Source organism: Mixophyes fleayi, chromosome 4 (assembly GCF_038048845.1).
Source record: "Mixophyes fleayi isolate aMixFle1 chromosome 4, aMixFle1.hap1, whole genome shotgun sequence".
NCBI lineage: Eukaryota > Metazoa > Chordata > Amphibia > Anura > Limnodynastidae > Mixophyes > Mixophyes fleayi.
In genome coordinates this window covers 286,818,355-286,839,684 of record NC_134405.1, presented here as the reverse complement: position 1 = coordinate 286,839,684, position 21,330 = coordinate 286,818,355, and the positions used below count along the sequence as shown (strand labels likewise).

At 39.6% G+C, this 21,330-nt stretch overlaps 1 protein-coding gene across 1 annotated transcript in view; it reads right to left on the bottom strand.

The window, feature by feature from the left end:
* SLIT3 (slit guidance ligand 3) overlaps positions 1-21,330 on the bottom strand; it is a 488,331-nt gene that overhangs the window by 62,137 nt on the left and 404,864 nt on the right. Inside the window, exons 16-21 of the mRNA XM_075209818.1 lie at positions 21,200-21,274; positions 20,598-20,741; positions 19,093-19,236; positions 15,442-15,605; positions 11,589-11,721; positions 830-898 (exon numbers count right to left, since the gene is read on the bottom strand). Of these exons, the coding sequence (XP_075065919.1) occupies positions 830-898; positions 11,589-11,721; positions 15,442-15,605; positions 19,093-19,236; positions 20,598-20,741; positions 21,200-21,274 (729 nt within the window). The remainder of the gene's footprint in view (positions 1-829; positions 899-11,588; positions 11,722-15,441; positions 15,606-19,092; positions 19,237-20,597; positions 20,742-21,199; positions 21,275-21,330) is intronic.

Here is a 21,330-nt window from a genome sequence, read left to right as displayed (position 1 = left end):
ACGGATATCTTAAAAGTGTAAACAATATTCTCCAACTGTAAAATTCTGTGTCTGTGAATAGCCTATTTTGTTTCATAATTTTAAAGTGGAATGAAACCCCTAAAAATATATTTGCTGTAGTAAGCAACCATACTGTATTGCCAATTCTTATTAATTTTTACCTCCTATCCTCTTTCTAATAACACACTTAAATTTAGGAAGGGGGGGGAATCAAAAGAGCACAGCAATTCCACTTTTAACTCCTGGCACATAACACACTACCACCCACACAACAGTCAACGTTGGTTAAAGGCTTAGATTATATGACTACTATAAGGCTGTGGAAGTGATCCATGTATCGGTTTCATAGGTATGTAGAGGCATTTTAAAATATTTTTTTTTGCTTTTGGCATTTAACTCTCTTTTAAACACTATGGATTTATCTATTACGCTATCTGTCAAAACTAATGTCATTTCCGAGGCTTCTGATACGTAAACTCCACAAGAATGATTGCAAGGTAGGATTTCAACAGTAAACTTCTCATGAAGTTCACTTTCTATTGAGGTGCTGACAACAATGCGCAATAAAAGACTGTGCTAAAAGTCAATGCGGCTATTTAGTGTGATAAACAACTGTACTTAAAATGCACAATGATCACTGGATGAATATATAGAGCCCAAGTTACATTGCAGTCTTACAGAGTGAACAGATTGGAAAACACAAAACAATGTTAAAGTCGTTATACGTTTTCTGCAAACAACCTTCTGTATATGATCAGAAATAAGGCATATTTCATTTTGGCCTCAGAAAATAAAAGTATATTGTAGATCATAAAAAAAAGATACTTACATCAATGTGAGGTGCTTGAAACTAGAGATTTCTTTTGGCACGGATGTTAAATGGTTGCCTTCCAAATATCTAAATGAATAAAAAGTAATTTTGACATGAGAATGGGACATAAGGCAAAAGAGAATATAAATATGAAAGAATGTAAAAAGCAATAGGGAATTAAAGGTCAGGACAGAAAATGTACATTTTCTGCAGTTACGGCGGATCTAGGAGAGTTGGCATTGCTTACAGAACCCAGAGCAGTGTAAGAATGGATAACTAATAATTACTGTTCCATCAATGGAAAACAAAGCAGATTTTCTGTCCTTCACTACTGTAAGTATCTTGCACATGGCCATTGCAAGTACCAAGGGATAGTGGTTTTGACATAGTGCCGGGACTGTAATTTTTATTTGGCTTTAAAATGTTTTGGACATCTTAAATTCACAAATTCAAAGCTGAACATGGGCTGCGGTTTTAACCAGGCTCCATTCAGCTAAAGTAAATGGAGAGTTAGGTTCACTCTCCATACAGCCAGCACTTTAGAAAGACTGCAGGAGAAAAACATGCTTTATGTGCAGAATGTAAATTTTCGCAATAGAAGACTTTCTTGACTCCTGTTGCATTGACGGTTTAGAATTTCTCAGTTAAAGTCTATTTTAGTTATTTAAAGAAAAAAGAGTTTTCAAACACTTAAGTCAACAGGCGCATATGCGAGATGTATAAAGCATATCAAACTATTAGAATAACCAGTGGAAATGTATTTGATTTAATAATAAATATTTATATACTTGATTTCACTTTTCTGCAACTCATCTTTTCATCAACCTGCATATGAAAATTCACATATAACAGTGCTCATTTTGTAGAAACAAGCACTGCACATTGGTCACAACTAGCCTTTAATAATAGCTATAGAGAAAAAAAAGAAAAAAAAATGCTCGACATCTGGAATTTTATTTTACTTTTGTTTTATAAATCAAATCAAAATTAAAACACTTTACTGGTTTTCCATTTATTCTTCTGTTTAACATTATGCAGCAATCCTTTTATTATAAACCGGGGGAAGTGAAAAAAAAATGCCCTTATACAAAAAATAATTACTTCCAGAAAAATGAGCAAGAAAAAAATAATAATAAAAAAAGGAGCTTGTCCCAAGGCTAATTCTAACCAGCAGTCTGCATTACCATCATAAGCACATTAGAACGCAGAGGTCCAACCCCAAATGGTTACAATGGTCGATTCAATTTAGTTTATTTTTTTCTATTAATAAATTACACTATTTTTAAATGTATAAAATGTGAATACACTTACTAGTTACACAATGTTACAAACATCGATTTTATTTCCACATTCAATTTGTATAACGCAATTCAAGCCTCTGGAAGGTGAATTAATACAGAACAGAAATATCTAAATGTACAAATAATGTGATCTGAATAGAAATGTGGAAGGAAAGTAAAAACAAATATCTGTATATCTCTAGTCTTATAATTCTGAGAATACATTAGCCTATATACTTAAAAAAAACATTGTGTTCCATGTAGCAACTGTTCATTAAATAATTACTCTAGGTAATTCATAACTTTTACCGATATTAAAAATACACACATGAAGTATTTATACATGTATGAAGTGATCAGTTAGTACTTGATTTTTAATCCTGTAAAATGGAAATGAAAATGAAAGGAAGCAGAAAATAAGTATAGTGCTCCTGACCACAATGTTATATGGTATCATAAGGCAGGAGGTAACAGTTAAAGAATACGTTCCATTTAAGTGGACTGTTAATCAAACATGCCCCTCCCCTCCAGCACCATCTCCCAATTATCTCAAGCCAGGAGCCAATTCACACAAACTTGTGCTAATTGTCGCTGCAGGTTTAACAAGACTACTGCTCAGCCATAGCCATATCGCTTCAATAGAGCTCTCGGGGTGAGTCTTCATAGAGCAATCAGCTTCAGGTGAGAGAAGACTTTCAGGACTCTATATTTGCTATATATGGGGGATTATTTGATTAAAATTGCTCTACTAAAAGGGAAATACTACTTTAATTATTTTATGAATGAGCATTTGTAAGTAATTACAGCTGTCAACTGGGAAGTACAGAATGGATCTGCCAACAAGGCTTGAGAGATGGGCAATAGTACGGGGGCCCAGGGTATAAACCTTGGAGGCGCCAGACACACCTTCCACTGTAAGTTTCTTGGGCCCTGCCACTTGCCTGTTACTACTAAGGAAGATCACTGGGCGCTATCGGTAACATCTATCGGAGAGCTCCCAGCACATTGGTTTGCTATTAGTGTGAGACAGGAAACGGTAGACCGTTTCCTCTTCATACCATTTACAAATCAGTATTGGGAGCAGTCAACTAAATGCTACAGAATTTCTCTGGATCCTTGAAATCTCGACCATTTTAAAACATGCTCCAGATTTAAAAATATTATTTGTATAACAAAGGGAAACTGTGATATATTTAACATAAGGAAATAATTTAAATATCAGTTTTTGATCTGTACAATTACATAAAGTGAATTAGAAGAAGGGATTTAGTATCACTGATTAGATTTTTACCTGGAAATTTTACCTGCATGCTATTTAGTGCATCAATTAGATTTCTTGTTCTGAAGCATCAAGTATTATTTTCTAATGTATGAATAAAACGTAAACTCAACCAAACTCTAATTAAACTGCAAGGTTATTCCCATTTGCTTATTCAAGAAAATGTAAGATAGCAATCTAACTGAATGCCTTCAAACAAGATAACCTCTGGATAACATTAGCAGAAGATCTCATGGGACGATAAAGCAATAAGGTAAACTTTATATTCATGTATTCAATGAGGTGAAGACTGTTCAGGAAATTGGGCACTGTATTTTGCTGGAGTTAATAACATGTGATCCTAATTTCCCAGTGTGTACAATATGGCACTACGACTTTGTAACCAAGAATAGTAACCACTAGTTACCTTGCGGCACGAATATAGTCCTGGCCTTTCTCTGACAATGTGAGTCATTTATAAAGGGCCTACATTGCAAAACTGAGATTGAGCACTTTTGAAAGGATTTCACTGGTATTTACAAGTGTTATGTTCTATACAATGGCACATTTGCATGTCATGTGCACACATACAGAATTCTGCTGGACAGTGAGTGGTTTGGGGCAGCCCCTAGGAGTAGCTAAATAGGAATATATACGGGTATATTTATAATATAATGGCAGGGTACATCTGCATATGCGCACTGGAACCGGAAGCCCGGACTTGGGCTTCCGGTTCCAGATTCGTTAATATAAGAATAAATATTTATTTAAATGAATAAAGCATTTTTGTCTGCTATCACATGCTGCTATCACCATCCTGAGTTAGCAATAGGGGGACAGTGGTGGTACTTGTACAGATGCTGTCCATCATAAATAGCATGGGCAAGCTTCATCATCACCCACCAAGGGGCTTCGATAAATAGGGAGAAGCCCTAAATAAAATGAAAACTCCTATTTATGGCTTTACTCCCTTTAGTAAATAGACCCCATAGTGTGTTTCAGGCCAAACTCTTTTAGTTGTTATTTGTATTGATTATTATAATTTGTTGCTATCTTTTTAATTTTAAAACTTATTTTAGATAGTTTTGTCTGTACATAATGCCATCTCGATCTCAAACACATAATGACAATAAGTGAAGACATACTGAACAGAAGTTAATACTCAGAATTCCAGTATTGTTACTGACTTGTGCATTTACTGTCTTATGTAAATTGTCAAATGAATAGAATAGTAATCATCACCTTTAAGTTAATAAGAAGATAACAGTACAAATTATTACATAAAGAGTAAACAATTATTTTAAGTGGCTCATATTTACAATAAAATAATAAGACTGCATTGGTACAATTTATGCCCATTATGCCCATCCACCCCCAATTTTCTTCCTTGAAACACTGGCATGTCAAATAAAAAATGAGTAAACTAGAAGGAACAAAAATATTAAAAAAGTAAAAGAAAAAAAAAAACCAGTGGCAAGTCCAACTCTTGTTCGGTTTCCATGAATGTCCCTCTTTATAGGCGCTATAATTAGGAATACTCAAGATTTAAATTGGCCCAAGAAAGGAATAAACAAGACCCACAGAATGAATGTCTTCCAGCCTGCTATCTGCTTTCTGAAGACATAACAAGAACGCTGAAGACTTTCCATGTAAGGAAATTGCATTTGACATTTGATTACTGTGTGCAATTTATATAATGATCTGTTTTCGCATCATACTCTATTATTATAAACATTGCAATGTTTTCCTATCTGCAAAAAATTGCAATTTCAAATAAAAACTGGCTTCAACTCTTGAAGGTGCTGACAAAATTGTAGTGTGCTGTCCTCATGTTGAATAAGTTGGAAAAGATTGCAAATAAAAAAAACAAATACATCTAACATTTTTAAAATTTGCAAATTTTAGGCATTCACAATTGATAAACAAGCAATATAAATGGTATAGACCCGCGGTTCCCAAAGTGTGCGTCGCGGCCCCCCTGCGCTGTCACAGGGGTGCCGCGGCGATGTCACAGGGGTGCCGCGGCGCTGTCACAGGGGTGCCGCGGGACAGCCATAAAAAAAACAAACAACACATAAACTTACCAATCCGCGCGGCACCGGGACCCAGCATCCTCCTCTCTCACGCAGCAGCTTGTCACTGACAAGCTACGCGAGAGAAGAGGATGCTGGGCGCCGCACGGATTGGTAAGTTTATGTGTTGTTTGTTTTTTTTATGGCTGGCGCCGAGGCAGAGTGAGAGGGAGCGTGCGAGAGGGCAGAGGAGGGTGACATCGTGACAGAGAAGGAGGACAGCATGAGAGGGCAGAGGAGGGGGACAGCGTGACAGAGGAGGGGGAACAGCGTGACAGAGGAGGGGGAACAGCGTGAGAGAGGGCAGAGGAGGGGGGACAGCGTGAGAGAGGGCAGAGGAGGGGGGACAGCGTGAGAGAGGGCAGAGGAGGGGGGACAGCGTGAGAGAGGGCAGAGGAGGGGGGACAGCGTGAGAGAGGGCAGAGGAGGGGGGACAGCGTGAGAGAGGGCAGAGGAGGGGGGACAGCGTGAGAGAGGGCAGAGGAGGGGGGACAGCGTGAGAGAGGAGGGGGGACAGCGTGAGAGAGGAGGGGGGGGCAGCGTGAGAGAGGAGGGGGGGGCAGTGAGTCTGGATGCAGAGGGAGCAGCGTGTCTGGATGCAGAGGGGGCAGCGTGTCTGGATGCAGAGGGGGCAGCGTGTCTGGATGCAGAGGGGGCAGCGTGTCTGGATGCAGAGGGGGCAGCGTGTCTGGATGCAGAGGAGGCAGCGTGTCTGGATGCAGAGGGGGCAGCGTGTCTGGATGCAGAGGGGGCAGCGTGTCTGGATGCAGAGGGGGCAGCGTGTCTGGATGCAGAGGGGGCAGCGTGTCTGGATGCAGAGGGGGTATTTTTTGCAGACAACTAAATACCGTATTTCCCCATGTATAAGACGCACCTTTTTCCCCAAAATTTTGGGTCTAATAACTGGGTGCGTCTTATACAGGAGTAGTAGCACTTACCCTGTCAGATGACTCCTCTGTCCGGTAAAGTCTTCTCTCTGTCTGATCCTGATGCTGGAAACCTGATTAAGGTCCTCTCTGCGATGTCCGGATGTCCTTTCAGGACCTTGACAAGAATTGTTATTGTTAAGGTCCTGAAAGGACATCCGGACATCGCAGAGAGGACCTTAATCGGGTTTCCAGCATCAGGATCAGACAGAGAGAAGACAGAAGACTTTACGAGACAGAGGAATCATATGACAGGGTAAGTCAGAATTCACTATAGCGTTGTCTCTCCTCTGTATAAGCTGCACAAATACTCTGTGAAAAAATTGAGGATAATGTTTATCCTCAATTTTTTGTCACATGATTTATATAGGTGCATCTTATACAGTAGAGCGTCCTATACATGGGGAAATACGGTAAGTATTTCTTTCCTGACCTAAATACTTGTTACATTTTTTGAACCAATTACTTCTAAAACAGGACTGCTCAGTAATTATTTGGGATGGGTGCCTTGAAAAAAAAATTATGGAGACTCTAAGGGTACGAACTGCAAATGTTTGGGAACCACTGGTATAGACATTACTCAGTGCTCACTAGATGTAGTGTGTCAGGGCCATCTTAACAACATTATGGGCCCCCGGGCAAAGCAGTGCACCGGGGCCCCTACATATATATATATATACATATATATATATATATATATATATATATACATATATATATATATATATATATATATATATAGATATACAGATATAGATATATATAGATAGAGATAGATAGATGTACTTGCTCAGTGACCCTTGAAGGTTTTTTTTGCAGGTTTTTTCTTTTGCAGGATTATATATTCAAATTAAGAGCCCTGCCTGTGGGGCCCCCTTGCCTGTGCCGAATGGAAAAGATGGCCCTGTAGTGTGTATTGCATGGCTTTGAAGCAGGCAGGTATAATGCATTTCACAACAGTTCAACAATAACATTAAATCATTTGCAGGAACACTGTGCATGTCTAAGACCAGTCATTATGCAAAGAATTTGGGGTAAGGAAAAAGATTTCATGGGGCAGAAAAATAAAGAAAGTTGTTTGCTACATTCTCATCAATTTACCTGTAGAATTACATCCTGCTTAGATAATATTTTGCATTCCATTACATTGCTACGGTTATTTATATTTTACACATGCGGAAATTTAACACGTATATGATTAAATGACCCCCTATACAGTATACTTGTATCTATCTATACAAGCATAGGAAAGAAAGAATAATGTTTCTGGATGCATTTATGTGAACTGTCACAAGCATATTGCATGGAAATTAATGGACCTTGCATGTGTTGAATTTCCTTGCGTATAGGATCCATCTGCAATCACTAAGGAACAAATTCTGTGAAAGCATGTGTATGAAAGAGGTTTGTCCCTCATCTGTTTAGTTGACCTTTTCCTTGAGCATGCCCAGTTGTGATCTCTATGAAAAAATCTTCCGGGCATGCTCAGTATGCACTAGTATGGAGCATGCGTGGTGTACTCCCCACACAGACGTCTGCTGCTGATCATGGCAATAAGTGGCCTGATTGTAATGTAATGTGACCAGGTCATTGACTGTGTCTGTGTTTCATCCACTAAGCAGTTTTCCTGCATTACTGATTCTTTGTGCATTAACCAAGCTTTGTATTTCAATCTGATTCTCTCTTTGCTTCCTGAACCCAGCTTCTGTTCCTGACCTTGTTGTCTGCTACCTGTCCTGATCCCACTGAACATTCTGCACGTCTCCTGTATTCCTGATTCTACCTGCCCTGATCCCACTGAACATTCTGCACGTCTCCTGTATTCCTGATTCTACCTGCCCTGATCCCACTGAACATTCTGCACGTCTCCTGTATTCCTGATTCTACCTGCCCTGATCCCACTGAACATTCTGCACGTCTCCTGTACTCCTGATTCTACCTGCCCTGATCCCACTGAACATTCTGCACGTCTCCTGTATTTCTGACTCTACCTGTTCTGATCCCACTGAACATTATGCACGTCTCCTGTATTCCTGATTCTACCTGCCCTGATCCCACTGAACATTCTGCACGTCTCCTGTATTCCTGATTCTACCTGCCCTGACCCCACTGAACATTCTGCACGTCTCCTGTATTCCTAATTTTACCTGCCGTGATCCCACTGAACATTCTGCACATCTCCTGTATTCCTGATTCTACCTGCCCTGATCCCACTGAACATTCTGCATGTCTCCTGTATTCCTGATTCTACCTGCCCTGATCCCACTGAACATTCTGCACGTCTCCTGTATTCCTGATTCTACCTGCCCTGATACCACTGAGCATTGTGCACATCTCCTGTATTCCTTGTTCTACCTGCCCTGATACCACTGAACATTCTGCATGTCTCCTGTATTCCTAATTTTACCTGCCCTGATCCCACTGAACATTCTGCACATCTCTTGTATTCCTTGTTCTACCTGCCCTGATACCACTGAGCATTGTGCACGTCTCCTGTATTCCTTGTTCTACCTGCCCTGATACCACTGAACATTCTGCATGTTTCCTGTATTCCTGATTCTACCTGCCCTGATCCCACTGAACATTCTGCACGTCTCCTGTATTCCTGATTCTACCTGCCCTGATACCACTGAGCATTGTGCACATCTCCTGTATTCCTTGTTCTACCTGCCCTGATACCACTGAACATTCTGCATGTCTCCTGTATTCCTAATTTTACCTGCCCTGATCCCACTGAACATTCTCCACGTCTCCTGTATTCCTGGTTCTACCTGCCCTGATACCACTGAACATTCTGCACGTCTTCTGTATTCCTTGTTCTACCTGCCCTGATACCACTGAACATTCTGCATGTCTCCTGAATTCCTGGTTCTACCTGCCCTGATACCACTGAACATTCTGCACGTCTCCTGAATTCCTGGTTCTACCTGCCCTGGTACCACTGAACCATTGACCCAATTTTGTGGTTAGCCTTACAGCTCTGACTTTCTCTTACTGCTCCTCCTGGGTTCAGTTTCCAGTGTTCCTGTCAGTGTACCTCTGCAGTCCTGCTGTTCCTGAATCACTACAACAGCTGATTAATCATCTCTAGTGTCCTATTTTATGTCACTGAGTTCTGAGAACTTCACACATTGACGTGTCACTTGCCTGCCTTCAGAGTTCTTGACATTTATACTGTACAGTACACTAATATTATTTTGCTAGTCTGTGAAAAAGATTTGAAGGACGCTACTGCAGTTTCAACATCAAGTAGCAGAATAACTCATCCTTCAATTAGTGTTTAGTCTAAAGAATTGGGTATGTGGCATGAAACAGTGGCTTCCTTGGGCCTGTATTTTTTTTTTTTTTAAACTCTTTATTTTCAGCAAAAAGAACATGGGTTCTGAACATTTCGCAATAGGCATAGTGGAACGGAAGAGACATAGCAAATCAGGGAGAACATACAAAATATTAATCAAGTGAACAATATGAAACAAAATCAAACATACGAGAATATGTTACACAGTTGGTTTTGTAAGTATATTAAACCAGAACATTCGACCTGATCAAGGTGTGGTCGGTATGCATCTCTATTAACGTGGAACCCTGAATTGTTGCTTTTTCTTTTTTCTTTTTATTGAAGGTAAAAGGAGGGGTGGAAGGAGAGAGGGGGGGAGAGAATAAAAAGAGGGGGGAGAGTGACAGATTGGGGAGGAGAAGGACATTTGGTAGACCTTTCTCCTGAAAGTGGGGCAGCAATCCTTTGGGAAGCTTGCGAAGTGCGTGCCAGCTTTTATATCTGAACTTCTAAGAGGCTGGGAGTGGAGCCCGATGAAAAGAGTACCAGGGGTCCCAAATCTTGTGAAAATTAAGAATTTTATCATGGAGCAAACTGGTGATATATTCCATTGAGGCTATGTACCAGGTATGTGAGACTATGCTGTTGAGGCTCGGTGGGTGCCGGGACTTCCATTCTTTCGCTATCTGCAAGCGAGTAGCGGCACATAGATGCTGTACAAGTCTGTCTGCCCTTTTGTTGAGCGACTTGACCCGGGAGCACAGCAGCATGACCATTGGATCAGGGGTTATCTCAAATTCTAAAATTCTCGAGATTAAGTCAGCGACCTGGGTCCATATATTGAGAATACCAGGGCATGTCCACCAAATGTGGTAGAATGAGCCCACCCCACCACAGCCCCTCCAGCACAGGTCCGAGGCACCAGGGTATATTGTGTGCAGTTTAGTTGGGACTAAGTACCATCTTGTGTATACTTTTAATGTGTTCTCTCTAATTGAGGTATTAATGGAGATTTTAGAAATCCTCATTCTAAGCCGGGACCATCCCTCCTGGCTCAAGACTACCAGTATCCTGAAGCCAAGCATCCTCGAATGGCTCAATGAGCTCAGGATCAGGGCGCAGAAAAGCATGGTATACCAAAGAAATCAACCCAGAAGCTCCTATAGGGTTCCTACAGCTCCTCTCAAAAGGTGTAGGATCACGTAGTTTAGATGATCTACAAAGTGCCTGTATAAAACCTCTGATTTGGATGTAAGCGAAGTGCAAGGACGAAGGAAGGCCTTTTTTCTCTCTCAGTTCCGAGAAGGTTCGGGGTGAATATTTTCCAAGAATGTGGGTGAATTGAGTGATACCCACGTCCTGCCAAGGTGCGCATGTACGATTTGACATTTCCTAAAGGGAAGTCTGGATGGTGCCATATGGGCCTGTGTATTTTAGTGTTGCCTTACGACTTGTACAACACTCTGTTGACACTTTGCTAACATCACACAAGACAGTTATGAAATCCTGATGAGCACTATGTGTAAACATGTAGGCTACTTCAGCTCCTAATTGGCGGACAATGTTTTTACATTTACTTTAAAATTGGCAGTAGAAGTGTCAGCAGGTAAATAATTACAGCAAAACAAGTTTAAGATAATATTAATAACAAAATCGGGAGTTGGAGGTGTCTCCATTTATCTCCCTTTTTGCGGACTTGCCAATATTTGACCTTAACCTATGAGCTCACTTGTATAAATACATCGAACTACATAGGATAGTCATGAAACACAATTCTTTTGTTGAGTGATCCTTAACATATTGAACATTCCTGTTGGTCCATACTTTCAGACTAATGAGATTTTAGTTTACATAGTAAATATCTTCCTTTACAACGTTTGTATGATAGTGTTCAGAACAAGTGACTGAAGGGTTGCATTAGCCTTTTGGCATGGATTGCATTGAATATTATGTGGAATACTCACAGTTCAGTCACATCTTTTGGTACATTTTTCGGGAGGAATTTCAGTCCATTGTTGCCACAGCGAACCACAGAGTCCACACAAGTGCACTGTTCCGGGCAGCGAAGTGTCGGGAGGCAACTGCTTTCCTCGTTACCTAGTAGAAGCAATAAATCATTATTTAAATTAGCCAAAGTACTCATTTTCAAAACATAATTCTGCTCAAATCAGTATTATTTTACTTAATAATTTCGAGCTGAGTAATTGATCCTTGCTAACAATTGTTTGATCAATAATCCACTTTTCTTCTTAAAAAAGGAATCTAAATATCAGAGGGGCATTCCAAAGCCTCTCTGCTCACTAAATAATGTACCATGTGATTGTGGTTGCCTTGGAGGTCACATGGCAGTGTGCAAAATGTGCAAATATTAATTGCAAATAATAACTCTAAAAAATAAATAGCAGCCTCAAGAAACAAATCAAGGAAAAATGGTAATTGCCAAGAATCTTTCTAAGCTAAAGGCTCACATCTGTGGTTAATGGTTTGCTAACTGTAATTTTTTTTACTTTATTTTTGTTTGTTTTTTAACTAGTGGAATTAAAAAAACAAATCTGAGCTTTTAATTCCATTGCATCTGCACGTGCCGGCTCACACCTACAGAGATTGGTCCAGTGAAGCAGTAAGTTAACCATTAAGTTTCCGAGCTAGTATTACAGGGGCATCTTTGTAACACTCAGCTGTGATAAATGTTTTTTCTCATTGCAGCAGGAAAAAAAAGTTACGTTTCATGTTGAGGGAGTGGGGATGTTTATAAATATCATCAATAGTGGGAAATATTGTTAGGATTCTTTAGATATATATCATCTGTTTCCAATAAACACTATTTAAAGTCAGATCTATGTAAAATGATCTAATGGGTTTTGTTTTGGCATGTCAATTATTTCAAGGTCACCTTTGTTGTGCTTTAGATTGACTGTTCTTGTTACGGTGGGTTCTGTCAAATTAAACCATTTCACTTTAACACTTACACAATCCGTTTTTCTTCCTTTTGTGAGTTTCCTTTTCTGAACAAATGTTAACAATTTATTTCATGTCAGAGGACTGAAACATGTGCATCTAGCACCCTACTGAAAATAGTGGTTAGAGGAGAATTCTGGTCAGAGGAGTTAATGGCCACAAAACTATACTGTTTTCCCAGCTGACATTGTTAAAGGGATGCATGTGGCACATGACTGGATGGTTCCAGAGCTAATGAATCACATTCTGGCAAGTGCTGCCTTACCCCAAGTCATCTGCCCTCCACTGCTGGAAATGTCTTCCTGTAGCATTGCAAGCATTAGCCCCTGCTGACCAGAATACTTCTTAAATACCACCTCCGATTAAATGGTAAAATCAAGGCCTTTTGTCTTGTGCAAATCCCTAGTGTCACTGTGTAAAGTATGAAACACCTTAAGGTTAACTTAATATCTACTTCACTGTAGTGTATTTAGGTATCTCATTATACATATGAATCATCCAAGATCAAAAAAATGTCACCCCTGGAAAAGGTACCTTCATGTCAAGCAAAGAAAAGTCACAGATTATACCTCCTAACATTTGGCATTTAAGATTTTTTGCCATTCAAAAGAAGGGGGCCCTTTAGCACTACATGGGAGCATGACACATCCCCCGGGTGATAATTTAGCACTTAGCAAGAGCTGGGCCCCTTGCCCTCACCTAACAAACCACCACTGAATACTGCGCACACATGCTGATGGAACGCACGGCACTGGACGGGCATCACTTAGTCACTCATCAACTGCCCACAAATCGGTAGAAAAGTCTTTTTCCGCATGATAGTTCCCTCTTAGTTTAGACTGTCCTGCCTAAACCAGGACAGTTAGGAGCTATGCACAATCCAGGTATTTAATAAACATAAAAATGGCTTTTGCACCCTACTTGGACTGTACTTTCCATTTACAAATGATCCCTGTGATGTTACCAGTGAATTTTTTTTATTTATTACTCTGTAGATTTCAATTTTCTGACCTCTTTAAACCATAATTTTTGGGAGATTTTTGGAAAAAAATATAAATAAAAAAAATCTGAATAGATCACAGACAAGTATTGAAATTGTACATTTAAGGTAATACTTTCCCACTTGTAAATAAATAACTGAACCTAGAAAAACACAGGATATACAGGAACACAGATTTTTAAGAAACAATTATATTTAACCACTCTGTATATTCCACTTAACACAAATATATTTCCTGTGCACTGTCAATCAAGCTAAAAACCGCATGCATATAACTTGGTATCACCAATGTGCTCCGTTCCTATAACAACTAAATACAGCCTGATGGTACCTCAACTTTCTTGGAAACGTCTATCCGCAGCCACCAAACAGAAACAAGCTGCAGTTCTAAGAAAAAAAAGACCTAACTAAGACATAATGCTTCTGCCAAGTGAATAAGAATACATCAGTGTTTTCCTCAGCAGACAGAATTTTGATTTTCAATGCTACTGTGCGGTTGAAAGACATTCCCCTGACATTTTTGAAACCACTTAATTGAATTGACTTGTGCTTGTTTTCCAATACATGCTGTCTTGTGTGGAAGGTGGCACATGATTGGCTAGTTGTGGCTGCAGTTCATTTACATGCAGTAATCTTATGCCCTCCACTATTCCTTTCATATCTCCCATAGCTTGATCTCTGTTAAATAAAGGAGCTGATAACAAACATAAATCAGCAAAAAGGAGACACTGAAAGGATTGCTTTCGGCTAAACATTAAGCTCCTTCCACTTAGTGAGCCCCGGGGGTTACATTTTTCCCTAAGCTCCAGCATCGCAGAAACATTGGAGCCCAGGAAAACCTGCTTCAGCACAATAGGTCCCAGGGCTCTTCCAAGGGGGAGGAAGCAGCTCAGTTAAACTTTAGCATTAAACCGGGAGTGCTCCTCTAAAATATATAATGAATCAAATTAAACACACTGGTTTAGTACTCACTCTGCATCAGCCCCAGATTGCACAACACGTCCTGTGTGAAATCACTCTGCGCATGCCCAGAAAAGTGAGCGCACGCATTCACGACCATGCAGCTTTGCATGATTCTGCCACTTATGTCTGCTTACTCCTCAACAGGCGGTAAGTGGGCGTTCAAGCATAGGCAGAGTACAGCTAGGGCATGTGTGCAAATGTAACAGATGCAGACCAGGAACCAGGACAATAATACACATGCACCTCAGAAAGCAGGGATATTTGCGGGTGGTCACGGGCAAGTAGCAGATAGCCGTGATGGCAGTCTCCAACACTAGAGATCTGCTTGTGATTGCATGCCTTCCAACTGTCCAGATTTCAGGGCACTCTCCCGCTGTCCTGTCTGGGACACATTTGTCCTGCAGGTAGGAATTTTGGGGGCAGGGAGGTATGTAATGGGTGATCTAGTGCTGCACAGCGCTAGAGGGCACTCTGGAGTAGTGGCCACGCCCCCGGCACAATGCCCCATTTTGCTGTGGCCACACCCCCTGTCCCACTGGTGGGGATAGACATGTTGGGAGCTCTGTGATTAGCTGTTTTCTGATTATGATCTGATTATGTTAATGGTGATTTCTTCTGCACTCTGGCACATATTATGCTTGTGTGTGTATGTTCATGCAAAATGTTTTGATTTGGGGTTTTTCATGTACAAGACAAGGAGTTGTTTCTATTGTATTAGAGAGATTTTATTCATGCCTAACTGTGTATACATTTGCTGCAAATAAAATAAATGGTTAAAAACATGAGTGCAATTGGGATGTGAATGCATGTGAGGTATGCAGCTTTTTTTAATGAACACAAATTGCGTTTGTGATTTGGGGTGCAAGTGCGACCATGAAATGTTAGCATTGCCTTACCATCACATGTGAAATCCTGGATAGCCACGTCTTGGATTGGAATTTCCTTTAAGAAATAAGGTTTCTGACAACGTGGATTTCCACTCACGACCCTCTTCTTTCTAAGCCACTTTCCAAGCCACACAAGGTGACAGTTACAATTGAAAGGATTAGACAGCAGATTGCTAAAATCAAGAAATGTGTGAAATGAATACATGCATGTAAAACTTGTACACAAGTCTATTGAATTTGCAACCAATTAAGAATGTTTTGGCTACACAGATGTATGCCTGAGAAATGTGATTTTGCTAAGCAGATGGTATCTTGTTGCCTTATAGCCATTTTATTCTCTTATAGCTTAAAGACAGATTATATACTGCTAGTTTGTAGGAGTTATTCATTGTTTGCATCAAACTATGCCCATGACCTTGAATATGGCAGAACAGGAGATAAACCAACTCTCCCCTGGGGAGTATTCCTGTGTGAAAATGTGACAATGTAGCAAGAGGGGGGGGGCTTATTGATGTTGTGCGTGCGTAATTATGGCCCGCTCCTTGTTTTTATTGCTTCAAAAAACTGATGCCAGTTTGGGGGCGTGGCCAATGATGTGATTCTTCAAGCTCCGCCTCCAAACTACCACTTGCCCCTCGGACCTCCCAGGAAACAACTTGCCAATGATGACAAGTATAATACAACTAAAGAAAAAGTACAATAAAAAAAAATGTCACCACACTAAAAAGGTTTCAGGCCCATTATACGAGTCAAACCTTGTATATAAGGCATATACCGTATTTAGTACCTCTATACTAAGGTATAGCTGGAAAGAAATGTAGGATTAAATCTATTTGTTTGTCCTAATTGTGTGTAAATAACCCTGTGTGAACACTGCACAGGCTAGAATGCCTTTACATTCAATAGCTAGACCGTCTCTGACAGCCAGCGGGTCGAGTGATGATGAATTACACTGATGTGCGTGCGTGACCCCTTTGGACACAGATCTCTATTACATTAAAGACATCTGTAACTGCGAGTTACATTTCACAGAACAATCAGATTAAGCCCAATATATACATTCAAAATAGTAAAAAAATGTGTATAACAAAGAAAAAAAGAAAAGTAGTAGAATACTATTTCAAGGCATTTTATTTATATATAACAACAAAGATATAATATAGTAATCGTTAGCACTTCTAAAAATACTTGCTCCATGGGAACGGTTCTATTTATATTCTATATAAAACACATACATACAGTATTTCATGCAGGCAACAAAAAAGAGGAGGTAGGTTCGTTAATATAAATGGTGAAAGACAGTCATGATGGTTGCCATCCATATTGTCTCATTCCAACCACACAACACGACCGGCAGCTGCACAGAAATACCAGCCAATGGCTACTTTATTATTAATGGCTGATAATTAGAGATGAGCGGGCTCGGATTCCGCTAATCCGAGCCCACCCGAACAGTGCGGATCCGAACGGGATCCGAGCACTGTTCGGATATTTCCGGCGGGCAAAAAAATGAAAACGAGGCTCTGTTGTCCAAGTCTCGCGTCGAATCTCGCGAGGGGTGGGAGGGAGGGCCCAGAACAATTCCATCTTGTACCTCTTTTTTTGGCATTATGTGCTCAAGCTACCTCGGTGCAACCTTTTGGCCTAAAACAATATTGTGAGGTGTTCAGAATAGACTGGAAATTAGTGGAAATGATTGTTATTGAATGTTATTGAGGTTAATAATAGCGTAGGAGTGAAAAAAACAAAACACAAAACTGGTTAATTAGCACTTTTTATGTTTTTTTCAAAATAAATCCGAATCCAAAACCTTTCGTCAGGTGTTTCGCGAAACAAATCCGAACCCAAAACCTCAAGCAAATCCGAATCCAAAACACGAAACACCAAAAGTGGCCGGTGCACATCCCTACTGATAATGGTTCTGCCACACACTCTTTCCACACCAGCAGCTACAATTGTTTTTCGGCTACCTTCCCACACCTCAAAGATTGTAAGCTCATCTGGGTAGAGTCATCTCTACCTTTTGTTTCATTTCATTCTGCGTAATCTGTTTGTATTACGATCTCCTCAATGTACAGCACTGTGTAATACGTGTTAAACAATAATAATATTTTAAGTACAGCGTACATATCACACTGATATTTTTTTTACTCTTAAATGATAAATTAACTACCTAATCTAACTCCACGTGCATTTTCCATCTTTGAGCAGTATTTTTTCAGCAACTAATCTCTTTACATTGAACACTGTAACTTAACCTTATTTTTTTGTAACTAGGTCTGAAAGCAATTGTCATGGAAACATCCTTTGTGGACAACAGCTTCTACAATCACTAGGTTCACATCTGTGAAATGTTTCAAATTATAACCAATTCATAGATTCTACAATACTTCAGCTAACAGTTGCTAAAAGACAGATTAAATTGCCACTTTGAGTATCACTCCAAAATATTCAAACCTTTGTGGACAATAATAGAAGTCTGAAGAAAAAGGTCACAATTACCAGCAAAATTAGATTTTTTTTGTTTTACTGGTTACCCATTACTATACTGCTATCTACAATCTTGTGGAGTCTTTCATTGAAAAAGATGCCTATATCATCCAGGCCTAATTATAGATCTAGAATATCAATAGATGAATAGGGAAAAGTGTTCTGTAATGTGTTAGTGATGAACACTGTGTTCTGTTCATACTGGGAATTCATATGTGCAGATCTGAATTGAATAAAACAAATACCAGATGAAACTTCAGGTCATTATACATATCTAATTATCTAATCTAATTTACAAATCTAAATTGTACTAGTGGTTTCACACCCTATTGTGTAATAACAGTCCACCATATACTGCTGTCAATGGCATAGATTGCCAGTTGGTTATGCCCAACGATGGCAAATTTTGCAAGTGGCGCACAGGTAACACAAGTTCTGTACTAGCTCCAGCCCTGCAGAGATTGGGTTGCTCTCTCCAGCTATAGCTCCACTGTTACTATCCTATGTATGATGGTGAAAGTTTACACACAATGGGCTAGATTTACTAAGCTGCGGGTTTGAAAAAGTGGGGATGTTGCCTATAGCAACCAATCAGAGTCTAGCTGTCATTTTGTAGAAGGTATTAAATAAATGAAAGCTAGAATCTGATTGGTTGCTATAGGCAACATCCACACTTTTTCAAACCCGCAGGTTAGTAAATCTAGCCCAATGTCTACAAAGCAACTTAGAAAGTGGATCTCACTGGAGAAAGATTCTCAGATACCATCATAATTACACATTCTCAGGGTTTATGGTCAATCTCTCTGGTTTACTCAGTCCAGAATCATTTACTTCATGCTTTTCAATGGGTTGTAGAACATATTCTATGTTTTGCAATTACTAGAGCATCCATATTGGGTTTTTTTCTTAATATAAACCAAAATAGCTATTGAATGGACATGTCTACATATGTTATATGTTTAATTAAAGTACACTGTGAGTTCTGACTTCAGGACCAGTCTGAAGAGAATACCGATATTGTAAATTATCAAAGGGTCAACTGTTTTTGAAAATTCTCATCTATGATCATCATTAACATTAGAAAGAGGTTTGTGGGACCGCAGATTAATACTGTCTTGAACTGTTTATAGCAATCAAGTCGGTCCTTTAATATTAATTGCAAGCACTTACATTGTGGACAAAGAAACCAACGTGTTAAATGCTCCTGGTGTGATGGTCGTAATTCGGTTATCATAAAGAGAAAGGAGTCTCACTGAGCTCAGCCCGGTAAATGTGTCGTTATTGATGCAAGTCATCAAGTTACTCCGTAGCATCCTATGAAACAAAGAGCACACACAACATGAGATCTAAAGGGCGTTTTAACAATTCCTACTTGAACCCAAGTGCTGAAGTGCTTAACCAGGGCTGAATTAAATGTGGTCTGTATGAAAGACTTAGGCTGGGTACACACTACAGAAAATTTCTCCTGATGCGATATCGTTAACAATTTTACCAACAACTGTAAGTCCTGATCATGTGTACACATTATACACATTTTACATGATTTACCTTCAGATCTGCGCACTTCATCTGTCATAAACATCAGCTGAAAAGATTGTGACTCTGTAAACTCTATGGAGATATGCCTGCACTGGTTGTCGTGAGTGTAAATACACTGCAGAATTGGAACAACATTGTTCCATCACTGAACAATATTTTTTAGTCTGTTTATAAAATCAAATAAAACAATGCAATGAGCTTTGTAACGATAATAGTTCATTGTTGGAGCGTGCACACTAATGCGATACCGAGCCGAACAGTCGTTTATAATGTGATTGGCCCGATAATCGGGTGATAAACCTGTAGTGTGTACCCAGCCTTACCTTGATGTCACTGTGCAGTGCGCCAGCAAGACTGCACCGTGTAAGTCTCCTATACAGGCCTCTCTATAGTTAAATGCAGCCACAGCAGATCAGGTGAGACAAACACTGGGAGCAGACAAGGTGGGCATACAATGGGGGGAGAAGAGGACATACTATGGGAACAGAATTAAGGGGAGAAGACAATGGAAGGAGACATAAAATAAGAGCAGAGGTAATGGTAATGGAGAAGGGGGGCAGAAACGTAAGGCTTGTAGACAAACTATGATTACAGCCAAGTGTAGCTTCTTTATAGTGTGTTGGTAAAAATTCACCATACCTATCAACTTTACAATGTATCTCTATCTATCTGCTGGATGTGTGCACAGAGGTTTTCATGGTTGTCATAATTATCCCCACAGTTTACAGCTTTGCCAGTTCCAGGGAAATAATTAGTCCTACCATAAACAACACATTTACCCTGTTAAAATGTCAGGCATTCTGTAAGAAGTTGTCAATCATGTATCACCTCTTCTAGAACTGTTAATGTTTGTTTCATAATTCATTCATTATCACAGCCACTGTCAGCCAACAATCTTCACATGTGTTTGCACTGCATAAAAATGTATTTTAGAAACAAAAGGCCTCCTGAGTACATCCATATGTTATGTGCAGGTTCCCCAGGACTTTTCTTTTCCCCACAATCCTTCAAATATTCTCTGTATTCAGGGAAACATTATACTTCTGTTATTTATTGCACAACGAATGTTTACAATAAAATCTTCGCAGACGCATCAACACTCCTTCCACAGATATTCACATGTTCGGACTACTCACAGTGTCTTGAGCCCTACAAGACCTCTAAAAATTCGTCCCTGTACAGATTCCAACTGGTTCCCTGTCAGCATCAGCTCTTGTACCCCAACAGCGCCATCAAATACACCTTCACGTATATCTTTGATCTTGTTATTGCTCAAATTTCTAGAAAAATAAAATGAAACATGAGATTCTCCAAAATAATGGGACAGTAATGTCTCCAATCTGTATTCAGCACTGATGCAGTTTGTTTATTTTTCTTCATTTATGCCAAGTAGCTATACATATCTAACATTCACAGTTAACATATACAGTAGGTACACAACAGCTATCGTTCTGATCAGGTGATACACTACTAATTATTTTTTTAATTTGCTGGGGAAAAAAAATATGTAAGCAATATTTTACAATAGTAATATTCCTGCCATGAAAATATATTATGCTGCCAAAATAACATAAAATAAATATGACCTAAAATATTGAAAATATAGAAATACATATTAGGCATGAGAACAGAGCAAGCTGAATGCTAAGAGATGGCAAGCACACTGTAAGGCAGGGCTTCTCTTAGCATCTGGAAGTAAGTAGAAAGCTAGTAAATTAGCTAACACAGCTCCGCTTACATTTTCCGCAGGTTTGGCAACTTCTTGAATATTCCTGTAGCTTCCAGGACTGAAATTTCATTGTCATTCAAACGCCTAATAAATAGAAACAGAGAACTCATAAACTTCCATGCATTATTCAATATGTACAC